The sequence below is a fragment of the Miscanthus floridulus genome, chromosome 19 (assembly GCF_019320115.1).
Source record: "Miscanthus floridulus cultivar M001 chromosome 19, ASM1932011v1, whole genome shotgun sequence".
Classification (NCBI taxonomy): domain Eukaryota; kingdom Viridiplantae; phylum Streptophyta; class Magnoliopsida; order Poales; family Poaceae; genus Miscanthus; species Miscanthus floridulus.
In genome coordinates, this window is record NC_089598.1 from 41461961 (window position 1) to 41486780 (window position 24820).

The window sequence follows — 24820 nt, forward strand, 5'->3', positions numbered from 1 at the left end:
TTGGACCAGATTGCTCAAACTCTTCTTCCGCTAATGTATGATCTTATCTAGTGCTAACGATTCTGATCTTCTACTCATCGAAATTCTTTATTAATACATATTGAGACATAATATATATCTTAGTGTATAGCAAAAGCTATACATCTAGGAGAACCAAAACATCTTAATACTTTTGAAATGGAGGGAGTACTGGGGTCCTAGCAAAGTAGCAATCAGTCTCCTACCCTATGTACCACGCCCGTAGATGCATTTTTAACACATCTAATAGTCATCCAGCTTTTGTGCACATACCATATCACATGCGCAGATAGCACGGGCGTATCAAATGGATATGTCGGTAGTCACAAAACTTTTGTGTAAAAGATATTGTAGGGTTGTGGATCAGCCTGATCACTTATTCGTATATGATCATAAAATATAAACTAAAAATATATTATTTTCTTATATCAAATCAACCAACACTAAATAATCTACTATCGACGAAACAAACAGCCTGCAAGCCGGCAGCCGATCCTGAGCATACTCGGTCACAGTGGACGCCACCACCCTGACCGCCTCTCGAGGCAGAATAGAAAAAGGCTTCCGCGCGTGATCAGCCCCAGAATCCAAGCAGCTTGTCGTCATCGTCTGGCAGACTGGCCCTCGGGAAAGGTCCCACCTGCCAGTGGCACGGATAACCCGAGAAAAAGTCTCCAACAGTGGTAATCCTCGTGTCGGCCCACTTCGCTTGCTCACTCGATCCGCTTTGCTCTGCTTCGGGTCGTCGCCGGCGTGAGACGGTGCGATGTCGTCGACCGCGGCCCCCGTGGCCTTCATCGGCGCGGACGAGCTCAGCGTCGAGCTCGCCGCCTCCTTCCTCCGCTCCGGCGCCCGCGTCCGCTCGTTCGTCCCCGAGGTCAGTCCCTGCTCGCCCCGATCACCAACCTTCCGCTCTTCCTCCCCCCCTAGTTTCGCGCTGGAACTTCTCCGGTATGATCACGCGCGTGTCTGATTAGTGACTCCTGCGCAGGCGGAACGGTCGCCATCTGCGGCGCTCGCGGAGTTGAATGGCCTCCTCCGGTGCGCGAGCCCAGTGGAAGCCGCGCGAGGTGAGCCTGCGCTCTTGGGCTCCAGTACTGGCTCGATTCTGTCGGTTGTGCCTGATGTGTGCCTATTCCGTTTCAAAAAAAAAAAAAAGATGTCTGCCTATTTGGGTTGGTGGGTGTGGAACTGTGGAGTACGCTGCTATGCTTCCTGCGTGGCTGCGATGCATTTGTTGGAATGCCGAGGTGATCGGGTCATCGGGCTAAGTTGATGGCGTTTATCATTAATTGCAGATGCTGCGCTGGTCGTTGTGCTAAGCGATGCTGGTGGAGTTGACGAGTTGTTCTTCGGAGTTGAGGGTATCGCGAAAGGTACGTCTTGAGTCATTCCGTTGACTGCTTCTGGCCACCTTAACTGTCTACTCCCCATGTCACTAAATATTTTTCGTTTTTGCTTTCCGAGAAACAACTTTGACTAAATATATATAAAAAAATATTGATATTTGTGGTACATAATTAATATTATTGGAAAGGTCTTTGAATTTTTTTTAATAAATTTATTTGGAGATACAAATATTACACATATTTTCTACAAATCGAGTCAAACTTGCGGCGCACACGCCAACGGTGACAGTTATTTAGGGACAGAGAGTACTCTACAAGGTACTGTATAACTTATATATAAGGTTTGTTTGAGCATTTTAGGATTATGCGCGGGTTCGATTGTATTGATTCGTTCGACATTGCTGCCTAGCCAGTTGGAGAAGCTGGAGCAGAAGCTTACAGGTAAAATACTTTGCATGCCATGTCATTCGCTTCCAAGCCTGCAAGGGCTACTGTGCCAAGAGCCCAAGAGCTCTTGGTGCATTCCCTTTTATGTTTTAGATATAGCAAATCTGCACACTTAAACCGTCAATTTTTTACGTTTAATTGTTTGAGTTTAAACGTGACTTTTCATGTGATATATTTGATGATTTGAATGCTACCACTTATATACCCATTGAGATCCACATGGTCACATGGAGGATCTTAGCTTAGTAGTACTTAGCTAACTTAATTTACCGTACAGGTGAGAAGAAGGATGTCTTCCTTCTGGATGGATACATTTTCAGTGGTTTATCTGATGAACTAAAGCAACAGATTATTGTAAGCAGTACATCATAATGGGAATCTGAATACCATGCATCTTCATTTTCCCTTTCTCTTATCACTACTTACTTTGTATATGCCAGATTGTTGCATCTGGGAGACAGGACATAGCAGAAAGAGCTAGAAAGTTTTTCCATAGTAAGTCAAAAGATGTGTAAGTTTCTTTGCCAATATTTCCATCTTCTTTTATATCTTATGATGTGCTAAGGTGCAATGATGTTGAAATTCTAATTTACCAGGTGATATTTTCAGGTCTATACAATATCGTTTACTTTGCTGAAGGTGAATTTTGCACTAGCAGGTTGCTCACCCTTTCTGACAATAGTAAATAGTGTTCTATTTCAAGAATACGTAAGAATAATTACATATCATATCATTATAGAAGGACAAACAGTCCAATACTACCCTATAGACATGCTATGGAAGTTGGAACATCAACAGTAAAAATAGTATCCATACCAATTACTGCAACTATTATACGGCAGTTTAAAATCTATATGTGTGTTTTATGTCTGCAGCAAACTTAGGGTGGTGAATGATTTGCTGGAGGGCATTCATTTTGTTGCGTCTATGGAAGCAATGTATCTTGGTGTTCGAGCTGGGATTCATCCATCAATTATCTATGACATAATATCGAATGCTGCTGGGAGCTCAAGGTTATGGGAGTTTCTTTATGCTTTTGTGTTCTCTAAACAAATAATACCTGACATTCTGTTCAGTAAAACTTTACTACACTGATTACAGGATATTTGTGGAGTTAGTTCCAAAACTTCTGAGTGAGGATCCTTTGCTTATTGATATTCTAAACTCAGCAAGGAAAAATGCAGTGAGTTCCTATTCCCTTTTCTGATGAGAGTTGTAAAGGTTCCATTCTTAGTTTCCACATTCTTGGGTCCTCTTAATTCTTTATATTTGCCATCCTGGTAGTGCTAGCAGGAAAGAATTATCTCTATTGCATCGCTAAATGCTTCTCTTTCTGAATCTCTAATAGTTTCACTTTTACAAATCATAGAGCCATGTGATGGATATGGCAAAATCAGTAACATTTCCGCTGCCACTTCTGGGTGTTGCCTATCAACAATTGATACATGGTATGTCTAAAGCTTCTTTACATGTTGACCTAGCCAGTGGCAAACACTGACCTGATATCATTAATGTTTGGAATCAAAGGCTTCAGATAATCCATCCACGTTTATTATCTGTCTTAGGATATCTAGAAAATTGGATCCTTTGCATGCTTGCTTATGTGTTTTTGGTTCATCCACTCTTCTTTGTACGTATTTGCAGGTTCTTCAGCAGTAACTGCAGATGGATCTGCCTCACCACTGAAGGTGTGGAATAGCTGTTTGCATTTAAAACCTGCTAACAGGTGCTCTTTTTTCAAATCTGTCTTAGAATTTGGAATTTCGCATTTCAGGTTTGGGAAGCATCATTTGGAGTAAATATTGTAGATGCTGCCAGTCAACAAATCTATGATGCAAGCACATTAGCTGATCAGCTTGTTATGGAATCTAAAGCAGCAAACCAGATTGGCTTCATTGGTCTTGGAGCTATGGGCTTTGGAATGGCATCCCATTTGCTGAAATCAGGGTTCTGTGTTGTTGCTTATGATGTGAGAACTCTTCTGACTTTCTTATCCTTCCCAACTCCACAATTTGCCCAATGTATTGTTGCAGTAAGGTAAAAGAACTGTACACCGCCTTTTCCTTTCCGATTGCACATGCGTTTCTTTAACATTTTTTCGCATCCCAGAACTCTGACCAATCTCTTGATGTTTGCTGGATTCAGTCGCAGATTATAGTCTGTTGACTGTTACCCATGTTATAAGTAACAATGAATGCATTAGATTTAATCCCAAAGCAATAGAAAGACCAATATCTTGAACTTTAATCAGTTTTTTTTTGTAGTAACTTTCTATAAATTTGTCTATGATCCTAGGGCTATGTCATAGGACATCCTGCTCTCCTTTTCTTTTTCTATTCTTCTTTATTTTTGTGTATGTGTGTACATGCCCTCAACGAATATCTTTTCTCCATTTCTGATTTAGGTCTACATGCCAACAATGGCCAGGTTTGCTGATTTAGGTGGATCAACAAAAGGTTCTCCTGAGGAAGTAGCAAAAGGTGACTTACAAAGTCTTTCCATACTGTCTACATTATGCATCCAATAAATTTTTCTGGATAATAGCTTCATAAGTTATTGGCTGGACATAGTAGCTATGACCTGTTTGGCTGTTCTCATGTAAAAATGTAATACTGTATTATTTAATCTTGCAGGATAGATCAGCTGTACCTATTTTTTGTTTTTACTGATCCATTTAACCGTGTAATTTCATTTCATTAGGAGTATTCATGTACAAGGTAAGATCACAGATGTAAATGAGTGTTAGTACTGCTCCTTTCCGTTCAACTAGAAGAATGTTAGTTGTTACCTTGCACAGAGATTGAGCTAATTAGTTATTATTTGTTAGTGGCACCATTGATGAATGATGATGTATTAACCATGCAAGCTCATTGCAGATGTGGAAATACTTATTATCATGGTTGCAAATGAGTCTCAAGCTGATAGTGTTCTTTTTGGAAATGCTGGTGCTGTACCAGGTAATCTGTACAAGCTTACCCCTTATGTTCTGACTTTGCAAAATAAATTCTTCTACCAAGTTGGTTTACTGCTGATGAGATTTAATTCTAGTGATGTCAATGTCCTTTTTCAGTGTTATCTGCTGGAACATCTGTCATCCTTTCTTCTACAGTTTCTCCTGGATTTGTGATCCACCTCAACAGAAGATTAGAAGGTAACAGCTCTTAGCATATTTTAATTTCCAAAATAAGGTTCTAGATTGTCCAAATTGTTTGCAAGGTTCATTTATTTGATTTTATCTTCTAGGCACACCAATGTTTATTTATTCTGCTTGATATTAAAGAAACAAATGTTTACATTTTTTTTGGAGAAGAATTGTTGTAATTTGGTATTCTTTTTTTATCGAAAGACTGTTATAGTCATGGAAGCCACAACTTGTAGAAGTGTTGACGCTGCTGCGAACTGTTTCTGTGATTAGCATGTTGTGTTCTTTCTGCGATAAAATAGTTAGTATCATCGACTATGGTTCCATACAGCTGAATGCCGACAGATAAAGTTGGTTGATGCTCCAGTATCTGGTGGTGTCAAAAGGGCGGCAGATGGGACACTAACTGTATGATTACTTACTAATACATCAATTAGATATGGGCATGATGTTGCAACCCTAGTTGAAATAACTCTGTGCATTATCCTAACAGATAATGGCTTCAGGGACAGATGAAGCTCTGCATTGCACTGGTTCTGTTCTGTCAGGTAATAAAGATGACTACCTGAACACCATCATATTTTAGTTTCAAGACAAACATCCAGAGATTGTCCAGTGGCTTATTAGTCTTACATAACAGCGCTGAATGAAAAGTTGTATGTAATCAAAGGAGGATGTGGAGCTGCAAGGTGATATATACATCTTAATGTCTTATAGTTATTTACTTTGATTCTTCTTACCTTGCAGTTTTCTATCATCATTGGGCGGCTGTACATGATATACATTTAAAATGAATGGTTACATGTTAGCATAAATGTGTATCTATTTCTCATTCTTTCCAGTTCTGTTAAGATGGTCAACCAACTTCTTGCTGGGGTTCATATAGCCTCAGCAGCTGAAGCCATGTCATTTGCTGCTCGACTAAATTTGAGAACAAGAAGAGTCTTCGAAATTATGCAACATGCAAGAGGTTATTCATGGTATATTTGTTTGATTGCCCTTGCTCACTTTAATCACGTCACTTCTCAATCATTTGGTATCTAAACTTAGATTGCTTTTCATGTTGGTTGACTAGCAAATTGATAATGAAAGAAATGCACACATGCAATTCAACTAATGTTGCTAACTGCTAGTTCCTTTAGATTCCATACTTTAATGATCTTCTTTAAATCTTTATGCGATGCTTGTATGCTTTACAATGTGTTAAGGTGGCAATATGATTGCTTAATCAGTATCCATCGTGCAGGATGTTTGGAAATCGTGTGCCACACATGCTCGATAATGATTATACACCTTATTCTGCAGTGGATATATTTGTCAAGGATCTGGTATGGATAAATGACCTTTTATTTGTTGATGTTGTTAGCTACCATCAATATATTATAATGCTTGCATCTTGTCTTTTCCAGGGTATAGTATCTTCTGAAAGTTCCAATTCGAGGATTCCAGTGCACGTCTCTACTATTGCCCACCAGCTGTTTATTTCAGGTTGTTTTTTTCTGTAAGAAAACGAAAAAACTCATTTCATTCTATTCCAAATGGTGATCAATTCAATGTTATATTCTTGCTTTTACATGAAAAATGTCCTGAGTAATGGTGTCGCACAGTATTCTAAAAAACTAACCATCAAGCAATATATCTTCTTTGGAAATAAGGTTATAAATGTGGTGCTACTATTTAGTTTTGGTGATGCATTTGTAACAGGATCTGCTTCTGGGTGGGGTAGATATGACGATGCTGCCGTTGTGAAGGTGAATATTTTCTTTTTATGATCATGCTGAAATATGAAAACCCTCATTTGATTACTCATTTGGTCTTTCATAATTTACTGTGTAAATTTTAGATTGGTCTGATGAGGATTGTGATTGCAGGTCTATGAGACATTAACTAGTGTAAAAGTTGAAGGGAAGGCTCCCATGCTCAGTAAAGAAGATGTCCTTCGTTCTCTTCCTGCTGAATGGACAGAAGATCCAATTGATAATCTTGTACCTATTGCATCTCAAAGTAGCAAAAAGATTCTTGTAGTTTTAGATGATGATCCAACTGGGACTCAAACAGTTCATGATATAGAAGTTTTAACTGAATGGTAAAGTCAGAATTTAATGTTTTCTTTAATCCATATACATGTTCCAATTGCAAAAATTAATATACGAGCTTCATTCATAAATACTTGGTTTCTTAAGATTAGCATGCGATTTAAAACTGCAGGCCTGTTGAAGCCCTTGTCGAACAGTTTCTCAAGCTACCAACTTGCTTTTTTATTTTGACAAACTCTCGTTCCATGACTGCTGATAAGGTAAGGGAATGAAGTTCTAAGCAGTTGAGTAGTTATATTTGGAGCCCCTTTACATATCTATTTAAAGGAATGAAGTTCTAAGAAGTTGAGTAGTTATATTTGGAGCCCCTTTAAATATATATTTAACATTTTTCACTTAAATATGTATTTAACTGTTTTCACTATAACAGGCCATGCTGCTAGTACAAACTATCTGCAGAAATCTTGAAGCTGCAGCAAAGAAGGTCCCTGGTGTTAGTTATACAGTAGTCTTGAGAGGTGATTCAACTCTACGTGGTCATTTCCCAGAGGTTAATATCTAAAGTCACTGATGTTTTAAGTTTTCTTCTCTTTCATTTTCCGTGGTCATCTTGTGTTCTGCTTTCAGGAAGCTGACGCTGCTGTCTCAGTATTAGGTGAGATGGATGCTTGGATAATCTGTCCATTTTTTCTTCAAGGTGGGAGATACACTATTAATGACGTCCACTACGTCGCAGACTCTGATAGGTAATCTATGCAAGATATTTAAATAAATGATATCACAAAAGGTTGATGGTCCAGATATTATCTACAGATTAATTCCTGCTGGTGAAACCGAATTTGCCAAGGATGCAGCTTTTGGCTATAAAACTTCCAATCTAAGACAGGTAAGTTTCTGGAGGAATTATTTTGGTAAAATGAAGAGCAAGACCTAAGAAATTTGCTTTGTACTTGAATGTGTAGTGGGTTGAAGAGAAGACAAGAGGACGGGTTTCGGAGAACCAAGTTTCAACAATTTCCATAACTCTCTTGCATAAACAAGGACCAACTGCTGTCTGTGAGCATCTCTGTAGCTTGGAGAAGGTATTTCATAAAATGATACTTCATGTGGAAGTTAATTTGCTATTGACTTAAAACGATCAGAAAACAGTCGTCTAAATTTAGCGAGCCATTTGTATTATGCATTGTGAATGCACCTGTCATGGTTAGTATCAAACCATGACAAATGTGCTGGCCTTGAGATGATTTCACCTAATGCTGACATTGGGAGTTTCTCTAGCTGGTGGAGTCGATCTCTCAAGGAAGTATATAAACTGCTGGAGAAAGGGATTAATTCATTGATTCTTCTTGTTCTACCTTCTGTTCTTGGTTCACCTTGAAATTTTCTGACAAGGAATTTGTGTGTTTGTAGGGCTCTGTGTGCATCGTAAATGCTGCTAGTAACAGGGACATGGCCGTCTTTGCTTCTGGAATGATCCAGGTACAATTTTCTCATAGTATCAACTTCTTGTCAAGTAATATATGATAATATGTTTTATTCTGTCACCAGTGCTCTATTTTGATATGCCATTGTTCTTTTCCTATTCTTAATTTGGCAGGCTGAATTGAAAGGAAAGCGGTTTCTCTGCCGCACAGCTGCAAGTTTTGTGAGCGCAAGGATTGGGATCAAGCCAAAGCCACCTATCTGTCCAAATGACCTTGGCTTAAAAAGAGCTTTAACTGGAGGCCTCATAATTGTTGGTTCGTATGTGCCAAAAACTACAAAGCAGGTCAGACTTCTAGCGATTTAAGTTTCTCTCTTTTTTTCTTTTCAGATTGTATCTTCTCTGTTAAGGGTATTAGTGTAATCTCCCTAGTCTAGGGTTTCTCTCCTGTGTCCCCATGTACTCTATGTATAGTCCCCCTATTAGGCCTCAATATGATATCCAGTTCAGTCTCCCTTTATTCGTAACATCCAATTCGTCTGACCCGTGTGTGTCCACAAATTTATTGTCAAATCAGCCATTTTTTTAAATTTTGTTTCATGGTTAGCTCAGTCCCGTCGATTTAGCTAATCAATATCATCATTGATGCGACTATGCCCTCTTGGTCTCTTTCGTAGCCATTTTGCTACACTTCATGACTATGTTTTCAAATCGTCTAATCGATCCTAGTTGCCATGGCAACGATCAGCCCGACTAATCGCGACTAATCACGATTAATCGCAACTAATCGTGACTAAACGTAGTGCATGGATGATCGCCATGGCACCGATCAGCCCGACTAATCGCGACTAATCGCGATTAGTCAGACGACTTGATAACCTTGCTTCATGATCAATGGCCTTCTATTTGTCGTCATCATCATCATTCTTGCTTCCTTTGGCTTCATTTGACATATCTCTATATTCTCGTCGAGTTCAAAGTCTCGAAAGCAAGGTTCATCTTTGAAGAGTTGATGTACTGTGTTGTGAAGACTTGAGGTATTTGCCGAAGTACGTGTTGTGAAGGCAGTACCCTCTTGTGGAGGAGATCATTTCTACATCGACATTATTCAAGAGTTGCACGCTTCGACATCTTCTATTTTGGATTTTGACAGGGGGTATTAAGGGTATTAACGTTGCATAGTGTCAACTCTCCAAATGCAACGACATTGCATTCACGTTGCATTTGACAGGGGGTGTTAAGGGTATTAGTGTAATCTCCCTAGTCTAGGGTTTCTCTTCTGTGTCCCCATGTATTCTATATATAGTCCACCTATTAGGCCTCAATATGATACCCTTAACATTCTCATGTATATTACTATATTTGCATTTATTAGGTTGATGAGTTGCGATCACAGTGCGGGCAATCTCTTCGAGTAATAGAGGTAAGTTATATTTGTTGTCATGCCTAAACATGAAACTATGGTATCTCCCTGGATAAGATCTAAGTAGTTTATTTACATTTTCTGTTTTGAATTTGGACTACTTATGTTGAGATCTTTTCTATCCAATGTGGTCTCTTGCTTCTTTGTTAGGTGTCTGTCGAGATGGTTTCAATGAAATCAATGGAGGACAGAGACCAAGAAATCAGTCGAATTGTTGAACTAGGGAATGCTTATATACAATCCAGAAAAGACACTCTAGTTGTCACCAGCCGCCAACTCATTACTGGAAAAAGTTAGCATCTTTTCAATTATTCTGCATCCAGTTATATTTTCCGTTTATTAGCATAATAGTGATGAGCTGAGACAATCTTGATATAATTATCTATTGCACTATTATAGTATGATATCATGCTTTGTTGGCACATCTGGGGAGATGCTTTTACCCATGTTTAAGTACGAATGGAAACACTATAGGAATGCAAACCAAAAATTTTCATGGATAAGCTGAAAAAGTGCTGATTATGTCCAAGTCAACAACACTTCTTGAGACATGGAGTTCTGTACAATTTTTGATTCGTTTGGGAGTTGTGAATTTACATCCAAATCATCTAAAAGAACATCTCTAGCATGCATAATAGCCTTATGTAACGTCTGGAGATTATCCAAATCAACTCTCTTTAGAATTCTGTTTTGGAGTCTTATCCCACCATGTCTAAACTCTAAAACCAGGGACATGACCATCCCATCCTACCGTGTCCTAAAACCAAGCACATGCTAAGTTTTTCAAAATATGACTTATAACTACTGATGTTTTCTCATTGAGCTGGTAAACATTAGCAGCACACTACTTGGAAACTGATATAACTCTATTTTCCTTTTAGGCAAAATCAAAGTAATGTTTTTTCTTCCTTTGATGTTTGTCCTAAGTAGTTTGACCTCCTAAGATCTAAGAAGAATGTACCTAATATGTTGCAGCTCCTGAAGAAAGCTTAGAAATTAATTATAAAGTGAGTTCAGCACTAATGGAGATTGTGAGAAGGATTGATAGTAAACCTCATTACATCATTGCAAAGGTAACAGTTTCACAGTTTTTTCCCTTTTAACTATATTGACTTGTTAGTTGCACTCAAGTTCATCATATTGCACTTCATATGCATATAGATAATTTATTACAGCTTTTCAAGAATTGGCCATTTCTGGAATGATTGCTGTTAAACCAAATTATTGGTTCTGTTTTCTTTTTTACGTTTTGGTGCAATTTTGAGATAGAATTATAGCTACATGTTTCCTTCAACGAAAAAACAATGTATGCAAGTGCTGCTGTGCTAGTTGAGAAAAAAGAATGAGCCCACATGTTGTGAATGAAATTGACTTCTGAAATTAATTTTAATGTGACTCACACAGGGAGGAATCACTTCATCTGATATTGCTACAAAAGCTTTGGAAGCTAAACGTGCCAAAGTCATGGGACAAGCATTAGCTGGTGTACCATTGTGGCAGCTTGGTCCTGAGAGTAGATTTCCTGGGGTCCCTTACATTGTTTTTCCTGGTATTAAACATTTTAGTTATTCCACACTAACACAGAAATAATCGAACCTTTTGACTCAAGGTAACATCGTGCCCCTCAAACAGGTAATGTTGGTGATAACAGTGCTCTTGCTAAAGTGGTGAAAAGTTGGGCTTCCCCATCTAGAAGTTCTACAAAAGAACTTCTTCTTGTAAGATTCTCGACATTTTAAAGTCTTGTCAAGGTTAATTTCTGGACCACTTATTGGATTTAAATTTTCCTTTAACTATTTTCTTGTTGTAAAGAATGCGGAGAAGGGCGGTTATGCTGTTGGTGCTTTCAATGTGTATAACCTTGAGGGAATTGAAGCTGTTGTTGCAGCAGCAGAGACTGAAAAGAGTCCTGCTATCCTGCAGGTTAGGAACTTCAATATGCTTATTTTCCTGAAATCACATAATGCAGAAAACATAATTAAACTCGTTAGGTTCTCATGCCTTTTATTTTCTTTCCTGCAATATTCATGTGGGGGCTTGGGGGGTTCATAATTGTTAGATGAATAAATGTAGCTTATTTGTGAGTAGCGAGTCTATGTTCATTGTAGTGTTCTGGTGATGTTCCTTGTAGTTCGGTGCTCTGTACTCTCTCTTCTTAATGAAATGAAGCTCCTGCTATCCTGCAGGTTCTTTGAAAGCAGTACCACGTAGCTCTTGATTATGAAAATATAGTATATAGCATTGTTAATGAATATATGAAAATGTAGTATATCACATATACTATCTCGAGTCTTTATCTTAATTGTTGTGGTTGCTGTTTAGATTCATCCCAGTGCTCTGAAGCAAGGTGGAGTCCCATTGGTAGCATGTTGCATTGCTGCTGCAGAACAATCCAGTGTAAGAGAAACTTGAGAATCTGCCGTTTTCAAAGAGAGCAAATTCAACTATCTGTACTCCTAAATAAACCACATGTTTAACAATTATCTAAATAAATTGAAAACTCTAGTGTTCACATTCTGTGATTCTCTTGTCACAGGTGCCTATCAGTGTTCACTATGATCACGGCATTTCCAAGTCAGACTTGCTTCAAGCTCTTGAAGCGGTATGTGAAGATCCGTGGTTTCCTCAAATATGCATTACGCAAGTTTATTTCATAACCATTAATCTTGAGTTTTTTTCCTGGTCAATGTCGTGACCCTTGAATTTCCAGGGATTTGATTCAGTCATGGTGGATGGTTCCCATCTAACTTTAGGGGAGAACATCTTATACACAAAGAGCATATCTTCCTTGGCTCATGCAAAAGGTTTACTTGTGGAAGCTGAGTTGGGTAGGCTCTCAGGCTCCGAAGATGGCCTGACCGTTGAAGAATATGAAGCAAGATTTACTGATGTTGCCCAGGTGCGATTCTTCTTCTACAACAATGTTAACTGAGTGGCCTTCTACTGTGATACTTTTGCCTATTTCTAAGGATTTATGTGCCTTCATGGTACATATTTACAGGCTGAGGGATTTATTGATGAGACAAGCATTGATGGTCTAGCAGTTTGCATTGGAAATGTTCATGGAAAATATCCACCTAGTGGACCAAACCTCAGATTTGACTTGCTAAAGGTCAGAGAAATTCAATTACACTTGCCTCTGGAACGTATCATGAAAAGTTCTTTGAGAGAAATTTGCATTGTTCTGTTGCCTTTTTTTTTTTTTGAAGTTTATATGTTGCCTGCTTTTAATTGAGTAATCCTTACAGAATCAGCATGTTTTTAATTGACTGACGACAGGACCTTCGTGCATTGACCTTAAAGAAAGGAGTTAGCTTGGTTCTCCATGGAGCATCTGGTCTACCTCATGAGCTCGTAAAGGTTGGTTAGGTTCTTTCAGTTTTTTTATTTATTAGATTAGTATAAGGCTGTATTTTGTAGCTATGTTGCAGTGTTTCCTGCACCAACTCAGCCAAAATGGTTAAGCTATTGAGTAAAGGAAGGCAATCCATCCCCCTACCATTTTCTAGACTCTCTGCTAAGCTAGTTCATGCAAATGCTCAACGTGGTATTGGAGCCTAGGGTTGTTTTTTGAAGACTTGTTTAAGCCATTTTTTTACGATTGAAATAACCACATTACCTAAACACTGATTTTTTTTTCCTGCTGCAAACCTGCAGACAGGTCATGAGTGGTAGATTTTAAGTCTAGTACAGTGTTGAGGTCAGTAAATTTTCCATTGTTCCTGGATAAAATATACTACAGACCAATTCGTGATTCAGTACAGAATCTTTTGCTATTGGTGAGCCCATATCTCAAGTATTATTAGGATAAAACTTATTGTGCAAGCGCAATAACAATGCATTAATTTCTGGAGCAGGAGTGCATAGACTTGGGCGTGAGAAAATTCAATGTGAACACCGAGGTTCGGAATAGCTACCTGGAGTCCCTTAGAAAGCCAGAAAAGGACCTGATTCAGGTCATGGCGTCTGCTAAAGAAGCAATGAAAGCTGTGGTAGCAGAGAAGCTGCGCCTCTTTGGATCTTCTGGGAAAGCCTGAGCGAAGTACTTGCGCCGGCAACATGCAGTACGGGGGGCATGGCTGCGTCATTGGATTCGTGATGATGATGATGCTACTCTGCAGTTGCTTACAGATACAGCTCATTGCGGTATACATAAACCGGAGAGCTCATTACAAATTGTTGGCTGAACTGAAGTGCTTATTGTATTTTGCAATGTGGCGCAACTAAGGTTAATTCGTAAGTCGTAATAATGTATGCTTACCCCGCTGTAAAATGCTCCATCGTTAATAAATGCCACCGTGTTCGCTGTGCCTTTCTTTACTCTTTTATTGGCACCTTTCTTATTCGTCTCTCGAGTATCCTAACATTCAATCTCGAGTTTCCTAACGGAGGGAGTAGTTGCATGCTTCAGATCTCACAAAGCAACAATGGACACAGCTTCCAATCCACAAAACCTCAAATCATATCACTGGAAAGGAACTCGGGAGTTCGCGTATTTCATTTCCTTTGCATTTCATGTTATAGTGTTGGGTATGTACACGTATTGACGCCTAACCAATGCCTGGATGGACCCTCGCCACAATCCTCCAGAGAGTTCATCCTGCCTGTTGTGAACAAAAACAGCATACAAGAGGCATAGATGGATCGATCGTTCTAAAAGAAACAAAAGGGAGAAAAAAAAAGGAAAACCAAAGTGTCTTCCCTGTCGCGCTTGGAATGGCCTGGATGCATTGGAGACGTTACGGTGACCATTGGTCAGGGAGAGCCAAGAAGTACTTCGACATGGCCTTCCTGAACCTCTTCTTGTACTGAACCGGAGATATGATGGTCGGCAGAACATCCTTGGAGCCACCTAGAAATCCTGTCGCCTTCACCAAAGTCTCTAGTTGTTTGTCCCAAGTGTATTGCCGAAGATAGTCGATAATCCCCATCACAAGCTCTTTTCTTTCTTCATCAATGCCGACTAGGAGAGAGTAGTCCATCACATCCACCGACTGAGGAAAAGGGGAATGCATGGCAGCAAGAGTTAGATAGTGACAACAGCTGCATCTTCATGCACCTTGGTATTCTAAATGAATATGCTAAAAAGTCTGTTGATCTGACCAGTTTACTCAAATAGTCACCATCTATATAAGCTGAACCAAACTGACAAGATAGGTTAGATACAAGTTGTCAATTAGAATGGCAACAACAAAAAGAGCCGGGAATCAAATCACCATATCCAAGTAGCTGGCATGAATAAGACCTATCTGAACCATCGACAGTAGTCATGTGGACTAACCACTAACTCTTGCTACACTGGCACCAAAATCACTCATCTGGCAACAGTGTATTTTTCAAAAACCAGTGCATTCAAAGCTACCTCAACCCAGCAACCCCACAGCTTGTTGTCTGCCCAGCCTGCCCCACACCCATCCTAGCTACCAATTACAGTTCATAAATTGCCACTGTAAAGATGAAAAATAGACAACATTTGCCACTATTTATATATTAATTATGCACTTTTCATGCTGACCTTGCCCATCTTTTGATTTCTTTGCATTTCCTTATCCTGAAACTCCTCTCTGCTAGCTGCCACGCTACACCCTGGCTAGAGACTACTTTCTGCTCTCTCCCCCTCCATACCACTCTCTGACCCCTACACTTGTGCAACCTTTACTTCTACACGTGTGCAAACTTACCTCAATTGGCCGTTTGTGCCTCCAAAAAAATGGATAGATCCTCCCCCTCTTACTCACTTTTGTAGTGCTACTTCTACATCTCTCCGCGAAGTCACGGAAGAACTGAACAAAGGTTTGCCTCCAAAATGAAAGATTGTGGCTTCTACATGTTTTCACAACTGAATTTCAGATGTGTGGCAAAAGCTGTCTATTTCTATCTTTGTAGAAGCAAATATGAATCACAACAGAATCAATAGGCAAAGCCTCAAGTAGCATGTCTAATATTGGGCATTCAATATTTCCCATATCAATTGGCTGCTTAGGATTTCTTGGAATCTTGAAAATGGTGGGGGAAGGTAGGTGGGCTTTTCTAATGTGTGCGATTGTCCGAAATTCAGATGTCTGGGCACATATTATAGGTCATAGTACACCAAAAGAAGGAAATTTTTTTGTTGGGATCATTGGGTCTGGTCTGTTACTGAGTGAGGAGGGAGAAAGGGAGGGGGAGCTGAAACACATCACTCAGGATGGAGAAAAATATGTGCAGATCAGGCTAATCAGAACAGGGAACCCAGCAATGGTGCACATCACCAGGGTCAAGGTTAAGGTTCATACTGAAATCCAATGTACTGCCAGATGTCCAGGGTAGATACTGGCATACTTTTCATGTCACGTGACATAAAAAGATTACTACTTCATAGTACCAATCATGATGAAGTGGAAATGAGTGCAAGAAACAGTTTTTTTGGTAGTGACACCTCATATATAGACAAGGTCAGATGGGGCGACGATGTAAAATTAGCTATGCGACCAAGGTCACAGTCCAGATAGAAATACTAGGTTGCTGCATCCAGGGAGTATGGTATATATAACCTTCACCAATGAAATAAGATCTCACAGCAAGTGAGTCTACTTACTGCCAGAAAAGAAGTATCATTCCAGACAGCTCGTTCCAGCCTTCTTTTTGCTTTGCTTCCAAGAAAAATGGGCTTTGTGTGAAGTGTCTCTAACAGATTAAGATCCAAGAGAACCTTGTTGTTCCCTGAAGTATCAGGGTTGTAGCGCGAACGCAAAGAGCCCTTTAGGTCATATATTCTTGATACCTTCCTCTTGAAAAATAGGTTTTCCATGACCATTACATCCATCTTCAGCTCCTTTCCATCTCTCAAATTCTTGGCAGTGATCTAGTGCATAAATGCACAGCTATGTTCATTATGTAATCTCACAGGATTTGATAAACACAAGAAGTAACAAAGTAGTAGTAACACGAACCTGGTAAAGACCAAGGACTTTAGTGAGGCAAGTTGGGCTCCCAGATGATACAGAGACTGTCAAATATTTGAAGTAATCAACAGCATAATCCTCAAATGAATCTAATTCTGTCCGGGTCACTTGCTTTATCACAAATCTGTCATCCAGTGTTTTGGCAAAGTAGACATTACTCTTGCCACCTTGAGCACTCCATCTCTTGCAGCGACTTAAGGAGCGGATATAGTCTAGCTCATCTGGACAGCACTTTCTCCTGATTGCATCAAACTGCTTTGCAAAATAACATGTCACAGAAAATTTTGCTTTATCAACAGAATATGAGTCTTCATCCTCAAAAGAAACAGTCAAATGGTTATCCTTAGAGTCATTTCCAGTTATAGGTTGAGGCTGATCAGAACCATAATTCAATAAACTAGATTCATTATTCTGATCTAGAAGTGGCAACAAGAAGCTGCGATATTCTGGAACAGTCATGGCATGGGCTATCATGCTAGATGGTTCATCATCATAAATTGGAACAATAACATCTGAATCATTTTGTGACAGTAGCAACCGACTCTCGCCATCAATCATACCAGGAAGTGACAGCTTGTTCAAGAATGTTGGTGACAGACCCTTACCAGTTCTCTCAATAGCCTTTGGGGGCCTTTGAGAATAAGATCTTCTTATACTAGCATTTGAATCATCAACATTTCTGGAACTGACAGCAGAATCGAACGATTTGATTCTGATTGGTGCTATAACCTTCTGGTATGCAGGATCATCCTTCAGACTAGCAGGTATGAATGAAACTGCCTCCATGCTACTTGATGAATCGTTAACAAACTGACCAGAACCAGTCCATGCTAAGTCAATTCTGTCAGAAAGATTGGAGGCAGAAGATTGTGATTTCTGCAAAGTCTTTCCAGCTTCTAGTTCAGCCAGCACTCCTTCACTCTGCATTTCACATGGGCCTGGGGCAAAGCTGATAACAGTTGAGCCAGAATGCATGGATACATCACCCATAATGTTGGTTTCCAATCCCAAATGTGAAACACTAGTGTTGGTTTGTTCCGTCATAGGGGATGATTTCACTGAAACTGCAGCCACTTCCAACGTACTTGGTTGATTCTGTTCTAGAGAATTCTCAACATTCAAATGTTTACTAGATGTCACATCCTTTGATTGTTCTAATAAGCTTTCAGTAAGCTTCTCAGAACATTGTGCATCATTTGGCACAGTACGACAGTTTTCTTTCGTAAGGGAGTGCATCATGTACAGTCTGCGATCCCATACGTGAATATCAAGTACAAGCTCTCTCCTCAGGCGATTGAGCTCTAGAACATCTATATATGGTTCAAATGTCAGCAAGTCATCTATGATAGAAAACCCTGATACAACCTGAAAAAGTAAAGAGCAATGTTATGGTCTTTAACTATCTTTTCGATAGCAATCTACAAGACAAATAGAAAACTTTGTACAGTTCAACAGAAATCTATAAAACAAGTAGCATTTGAACTTACGTCATACTTCTTCCACTCAACTTTAACCAACTCCTTAAGATCGGCAACATGTTTATGCAAGCCTGACTTCATACCAATGTTCTGGTCTTTAACTATCTTTTCGATGCAGTCAAGTTTAACAACAATTTCCCTATATAGATGTTCCTTCCTAGTGCATACCTGCAAGTTAAGTCATAAAAGCTTACCAAGGGCAACACATCTCCCAAAATGATGCCAATGGGTTGGCTTTTAGAACCAATTTAGACAAGTTTAGATAAAACTAACACAAACATACATCAACAGCTTCTTTGATGACCCAATCTTGAGCTTTTGGATAAGCAAAGTCCAGTACTGAGGATGGCAAGTTGACAGAAAGAATGTCTACTGGTGAATAACGGAAGACAGCAACCATGCTCCCAAGCCTGTTTGATTGAGAATGCGAACTGTTATGTTGGTCATTATTAGATAAGAAACTGAAGAGTATACAATAAGAAGCTACAAACCCATAAAAACGAAGGCAGTCCCTCTGGAGGGAGTGTCCACAGCAGGCAATTCGATTGGCTGTTGTGTGATTTGAAAAGCTAAGTTCCAGAAACTTCCCAAAAGATAATCCGCGTGCTGCATCCGACATGACTATCCTTTGTGTGGCTGGAGGAATTCTATCTTTTGGTTTGCACCTGAGACACCTGTGCCACATCCATACCTTCCCATCAAGCTCCCCAGGTAGCTTGACAGATGGAAGAGTTCTGACACTGATTGTGAGACTGCCTTGTTGATGAGTGTAACATCGCACATGAGATTCTGCAGGCTCCTTGCAAGATTCGCAGCATGAAGTCTGAAAATATAGGGTGGATGAAAATTAATAAGGTACTGTAAAGCCTATAATAGTAAACTAGCAGATTATGGATGACAACGCAATTACCTGAACAAATAAATCTTCACGAAAATACCTTCCAAGTGGCTTATCAAAAGTACCATAGAACTTTATCCGAAATAGCTGAGATTGCTTGCACACAATTCCTCTCAGAGGGCATGCAACTGACAAGGAAACCAAAATGCTCTGTGGACTGTCAGATGTTGGGAAATATTCGTTGTGATTCCCATTGTGATCACGTATTGCTACAGAATCTTCATCTGAGATATGATTCCAACCATTATCCAAGTCAAGGAAGTCACTATCAACCTTTGACATTCCACCACCTGCTTCATCTATGTGACCATTATGGGGAAAATATAAATTTCCTGGTGTCCTTTTTCTCACACTGGCAAGTGAACTTTTAGGTGTCTGAACAGTCATGCATACAGGTGGAATACAGCTGCCATACATTGAAGCTTCTGTGGAATAAGGGTATACCTTAATGGTTCCACGAGTATATTCTTCCTGACTTAAGTCAGCTCTTGAATGACAGTGTGCATGTTCCTCGTGAATTATGTCATCTCTTGAATGAGATTGATTTGCAGAACCATTAAGGCAAGGCATGATGCACCCACTTCCAAAAGTTTCCCCTTCAATGGTTTGAAATTCATTCAAATTCTGCTGACAGTATCTTGAGGAAGAATTTTGCTTCTCAAATTGAAGATCTGAGGGGACTTTTGGAAGTGTTGCACCCTCATCAGCAAGATATGAGGTCTCAAGTGACAGGTGGTATGCTGCAAATAAAGCATACTGCACAGCAAGTTTGACTTTCTTTAACTCTTCATATGACTTTCCTCTTAGAAGAACCTAGGAAAAGCATGCCATTTTTATCAGATCTGACGTGATCACAGTATAAATAAAGACATAACTTTTATCCTATGTGACATAATCACAATATAAAGAAAGGCCTTCAATTTTCCATCAACCAAATAAAACCATATTGTTGAAGGTGTAAATGCGTGCCATTTTTTTTTCAGATATATGGCATAATCACAATATAAAGAAAGAGATCCAAAATAGTAAGTTCCAAATATAGTAAAGGATTAAGAGACTATTGAAACAAAGCATTTGCTATTCACCAAAGAAAATCCATTGCAATGCACAATTGCACATAATACCTTCAGGTGTAAAATAATGGACAGAAAAGACAAATGGCAGAAGAATTTAAACTATTTGGGCCAATTAACAGTAATAGTGAATAAAAGCTATCTTTGAAATGCAATTAGATAATTTGATTATTACCGTGCACCCCAAGCGTCTTGGACAACCATCAAAAAACATCAGTGTCTTGACTGTTTTTTTGTTTGAGACCTTTGGTGATGAACATTCTGTAACTTTCTCAATCCAGAATGTTTGGCATTGTCCAACTCCAGTAGAAGTGATATTTTCAACAGAAGACGCAATTTGAGCACCTGTGCAGCGAGATATTCTTTCCAGAAGTGATCGCTTGACGTTCAATACTAAAGATATATCTTTTGCAAGAAGCTGTTGCGCATGCAATGGCACACTTTTCTCGACTAGCAAGACATGTGGGCGTTGAGCCTCTATCTTTGCAACAGCATTCTTAAGATACTCCTTCTCCTGTACACATTGCATTTGAAATCAATATTAAGAACATATTGAGATAAATCAGCATGAACATGTAACTGGAAAATGATGATACCTGTTCAAGAATGCTGTTTATTGAAGCTAGTTTGTTCGTGACTTTCTGGTATTCCAGTGCTCCTCCCAAAAGAAGCAACCTAGGGTTCTCATGTTTTGACACCATGCGTTTATGTTTTACATTCTTAGAACAGACAACACCTTTAATGAAAGCACTGCAAACAGTTGAACAATCATTTAGCGCCAAAATACCATGGCGGAAATTTCATGTAATTCTTCAGTACAAGTTGTAGTCAAAGGGCATACCTATCATTTGGATTTCCTGATGCTACGCATTTGACTTTGACATAGTCTGTGGGATCCATGCTACCACCCTTGCTTGTATCTGGCCTGACAAAGGTAGCTGCTTGCCAAGCTAATGAGGCTACTATGTCTGGCCAGTCATCCATGGGATCAATGCCATGTCCTAGGAGCAATTGCGACACGAGAGCCCTGAAATGCCCATGTAAAGCACTCCTCAAGAACTCTTTGTGAGATATACTATGTTTTCCTTTGATCCCTAAGAAATCATCATCATCATTATCATCATCATCCTCGCCATCGCAATAATCATGGTTAACATGTCCAAAGACCTTCCCATCACAATCATCATTGTCATCGTCCTCATCATATTGAAAAGTACCATTTTCATCCTGAGGTGGTGGAGGATACCAGATGTGTCTACTCTCAAAATCAATTGGTTGCACATCATCTTTCCTCTGTTCATCATCATGCCAAGGTGAATTCATAAAACTAGAATCAACATCATCTGATCCCCGGCATGAATTCCAAGGATAGCTAGGAGAATAGCAACCCCTCCTTGAGGGAGGACTTGTGTCTCCTACTCCCAATTGTTTGATAGGACTATCTAATGGGCTTGAAGTCCCCAACCGGAAGGTATACATCCTACTAATACTTGTGCTCATCGAATCCGTATGAGAAGTGTCTTGAGAAAACTCACTCTGTGGGGAAAAGTACCGATCCAAATCCTCACCCTCTTCACACCCAATGCTCCTGCATCCACTTATTTCATTCAGTGAAAAGTCTATCAACAAGTTATCCCCTCTAAGCCAAACAAGAAAGTCAATTGCTCACCTCGGGGTTGAGCACCGGAGAGGACCTGGCGATGACATGCGCCGCCAAGCAGCCAGCCTCGGCGCAGGCGGCGTACAAACACGCTCTGGTGGGGACACTGGAGGCCCGTTGTCGCCGAGCCCATGCTGCTCCACGGCACCCCCTCGGCCTCCGTTAATAGGCCGAACGCCAAGGCCGCCGCTGTCCGTCATCGCAAGCACAGTCACCCAAGAATCGGATTTCTGCGCGACGGGCACTCCCATAAAAGCCCCAGAACAGCTAAAAAAGGCTACAGGAAACCCCAAGTTGGAAGTTCTTGATATCTTTCTAAACTCTACACCAAAGCCACCCAAAAATCACGGGACACAGCCAAACCAAACCGCAAACCTACGATTTGTTAGAGGGGAACTAAAAGGGACCCCGGAAGGCGCCTAATCCTAGCGTTTCTTGGCTCCTGTGCAGACGAGGAATTCCGTCGAGCACGTGGCGCGCGAGAAGGAAACATGCTTCAAACCTCTCCAATCCAGCAGAGATAGGACGAGGCTGGAGGTGGCGAAGGACGAGGAGGGCGAATGGAGCTTGGAGTTGGGGAAGGAGGGGCGGTGCCCATGGGGGAAGGAGGAAGCTTTGTGCGAGGCCGGGAATGGAGGTAGTTATAGAGTAGGGGAAAAGGTGAGCGGGGGGAGAAGGAAAAAAAATGTTGGGTGGGTGCTGCGGATTTTGTTATTGTTTTCTCCTTCCTTTTAATTCCTTCGTTTCCTTTTTTTCTTTTTCTTTTCCCTTTTTCTTTTATTATTATTATGTTTTTATTATTGGTCAAATCAAAACCCATGGACAATCGACCGATTAATGGAGGCATGAAATTACACTGATACTCCTATTTATTAGGGCCTCCTTTGTAACGCTAGATTTTTTTCTATTTCTATGTTTTTTTGATGAAAAATGAACTTATTTTTGTAAAATTCATATATAATTCCTATAGATTCTTGCTCTAAAGAGGGCCTAGAGCAACGCAATGGGATAATACCCACTACTACCTCGTGTTGCATGTAGTGATAGATTTGTTGCCACATGGGTAGAATGATATGGGCCCAGCCTAATGTCTAAGGGCGAAAACTAAAAGATCTTGAATAATTTCTAAATTCTAAAACATCAAGTTTTCTAATATGGAGAAGTATCAAGGTAAAAATCAAGGAAAGTTTTTCTATTTATTTATCATTTTTTCTTCTATATACTCTCAATCTCAAAATGATAAACATATTTTGTATAGAAAAAAGTCCAATTACACAATTGAATCAATAATTAGTCAAATTATATTCAAAATTAGAACATAAAATTTACATCAATAGATTGTATTTAAAATGATTCTAGAATGATATTGATTCTTTAGCAAACAACATATTATCAGATAAAAATAATACCAAAACTTATTTTGTATGACTTTTTTCTAATCAAAGTACGATTATATATATTCTAGGACTGAGGGTGTATTTATATTAGGTGGTCAATCCATTCGGAACGTGAATGCTGATTTTCTTTCTATTACTAAAAAAATGGGTCGAATTGCTTCGGAATGTGTACCTCATGTTATCTCAAATATGAGTTAATTCGGACATGGTTACAATAATATGAGTATACAACAACAACAACAACAACAACAACAAAGTCTTTAAGTCCTAAATAAGTTAGGATAAGCTAGAGTTGAAACCCAGCAGAAGCGATCAAGGTTTAGGCACGTGAATAACTATTTTTTAAGCGCTCCTATCTAAGGCTAAGTCTTTGGGTATATTCCATCATTTCAAGTCTTCTTTTATTGCCTCTACCTAAGTCAACTTCGGTCTTCCTCTGTCTCTCTTCACGTTACTATCCTGACTCAGGATTCCACTACGCATCGGTGCCTCTAGAGGTCTCCGTTGGACATGTCCAAACCATCTCAACCGGTGTTGAACAAGTTTTTCTTCAATTGGTGCTACCCCTAATCTATCACGTATATCATCGTTACGAACTCGATCCCTTCTTGTATGACCGTAAATCCAATGCAACATACGCATTTCCGCGACACTTAATATGAGTAATATGAGTATATATTATTAAATTTTGATGTGGGAAGAAATGTGGTGTTGGTCCATTCACACTACAAATGACAAAAATTACTGATTATCATTATAAAATTACACTTATTTATCGTAGGATACCTTATCAATTATTTTATTCATTTATTAGATTTCAAGGAGAGAATGTGGGAGGAAATGTCTTTTGTAGTTTTATGTCCTTGTCTTCAACCCCCTCTCCTCAGTCCTCACATGCTCCTCCGGCCTCCTCACTCGGTGTTGCCCGCCTCCGATGTGTCCTTGTGCATATTTACATAGGTGGGCATTTTAAGAGGTCCGCCTCCGAAAATAGCCTCTATTTTTTTAGATGGATCTTTTAAGAGGACCACATTCGTAAATTCATTTTAGGAGAAGGGCAATTTTTTACCGTCTTCATAAATCCATTTTAGGATACGGACAATTTGTGACCATCTTCGTAAATAAAACGTCCACCTCTGAAAATCCTCAGGTATTTTAGGAGATGGTTGGATGTTCGCTATGCGGACTGTCATTTTACGAGATGAAAGAGACTAAGAGTAGTGTGAGGTGAAAGAGACTAAGAGTAGTGGGTGTGCTCCATGGTACTGCTCAGACTTTGGTTTGTGTAATAGTTTAATAATGGTGTAAGAGACTAAGTGTAATGAGACATTGGTTTGTAAGGACTCCATCCGCTCCTATCACTGCTGATTAATCTCTGCCGGCATGAACTCCGCTAGTGATAGTTGCATCTGGCCCGGCGGTGATTGTCAATTCTGGCGTAGTATCATAAATCAATTTTCATAATTGTTGTTCCATTTGCCTTCGAAAATCAATTTCTATAAATCAAATTTTAAGGACAGTTAAATAGTCAT

General features: G+C 39.6%; 2 protein-coding genes across 8 annotated transcripts; one reads left to right on the forward strand and one right to left on the reverse strand.

The window, feature by feature from the left end:
- The first annotated feature begins 508 nt into the window (after positions 1–508).
- On the forward strand, positions 509–14150 carry LOC136527058 (uncharacterized). 7 transcript variants are annotated; one of them, XR_010776669.1, is made up of 43 exons: positions 509–895; positions 1010–1088; positions 1317–1394; positions 1728–1808; positions 2092–2168; positions 2255–2309; positions 2424–2472; positions 2690–2827; positions 2916–2997; positions 3184–3262; positions 3459–3502; positions 3589–3851; positions 4242–4294; positions 4691–4771; positions 4885–4965; positions 5288–5364; positions 5450–5504; positions 5597–5645; positions 5799–5936; positions 6203–6284; positions 6366–6444; positions 6661–6707; positions 6828–7042; positions 7165–7252; positions 7423–7542; positions 7620–7738; positions 7806–7878; positions 7955–8074; positions 8403–8471; positions 8590–8760; positions 9791–9838; positions 9989–10130; positions 10814–10911; positions 11243–11387; positions 11471–11556; positions 11651–11761; positions 12161–12235; positions 12375–12440; positions 12549–12737; positions 12840–12950; positions 13118–13198; positions 13496–13617; positions 13696–13824. XR_010776669.1 is itself a non-coding variant. In XM_066519671.1 (42 exons), exons 1-42 carry the CDS (start codon positions 785–787, stop codon positions 13873–13875), a joined length of 4185 nt encoding a protein of 1394 aa, XP_066375768.1. In that variant the 5' UTR covers positions 510–784; the 3' UTR covers positions 13876–14150. The 7 variants fall into 7 exon arrangements, 6 of the variants coding, with proteins under 6 accessions (XP_066375772.1, XP_066375768.1, XP_066375773.1 ...); XM_066519671.1 differs by lacking the exon at positions 13496–13617 and having other exon boundaries at positions 510–895; positions 13696–14150; XM_066519672.1 differs by lacking the exon at positions 13496–13617 and having other exon boundaries at positions 511–895; positions 3589–3783; positions 4219–4294; positions 13696–14150.
- Positions 14151–14331: 181 nt separating this feature from the next.
- On the reverse strand, positions 14332–22565 carry LOC136527057 (putative 1-phosphatidylinositol-3-phosphate 5-kinase FAB1C). The gene is made up of 11 exons (XM_066519670.1): positions 21901–22565; positions 21073–21819; positions 20828–20981; positions 20407–20745; positions 19171–19971; positions 18752–19083; positions 18544–18670; positions 18270–18428; positions 16771–18147; positions 16416–16682; positions 14332–14832 (listed from the first exon to the last, which is right to left on the reverse strand). Exons 1-11 carry the CDS (start codon positions 22140–22142, stop codon positions 14578–14580), a joined length of 4800 nt encoding a protein of 1599 aa, XP_066375767.1. The 5' UTR covers positions 22143–22565; the 3' UTR covers positions 14332–14577.
- Positions 22566–24820: the final 2255 nt, after the last annotated feature.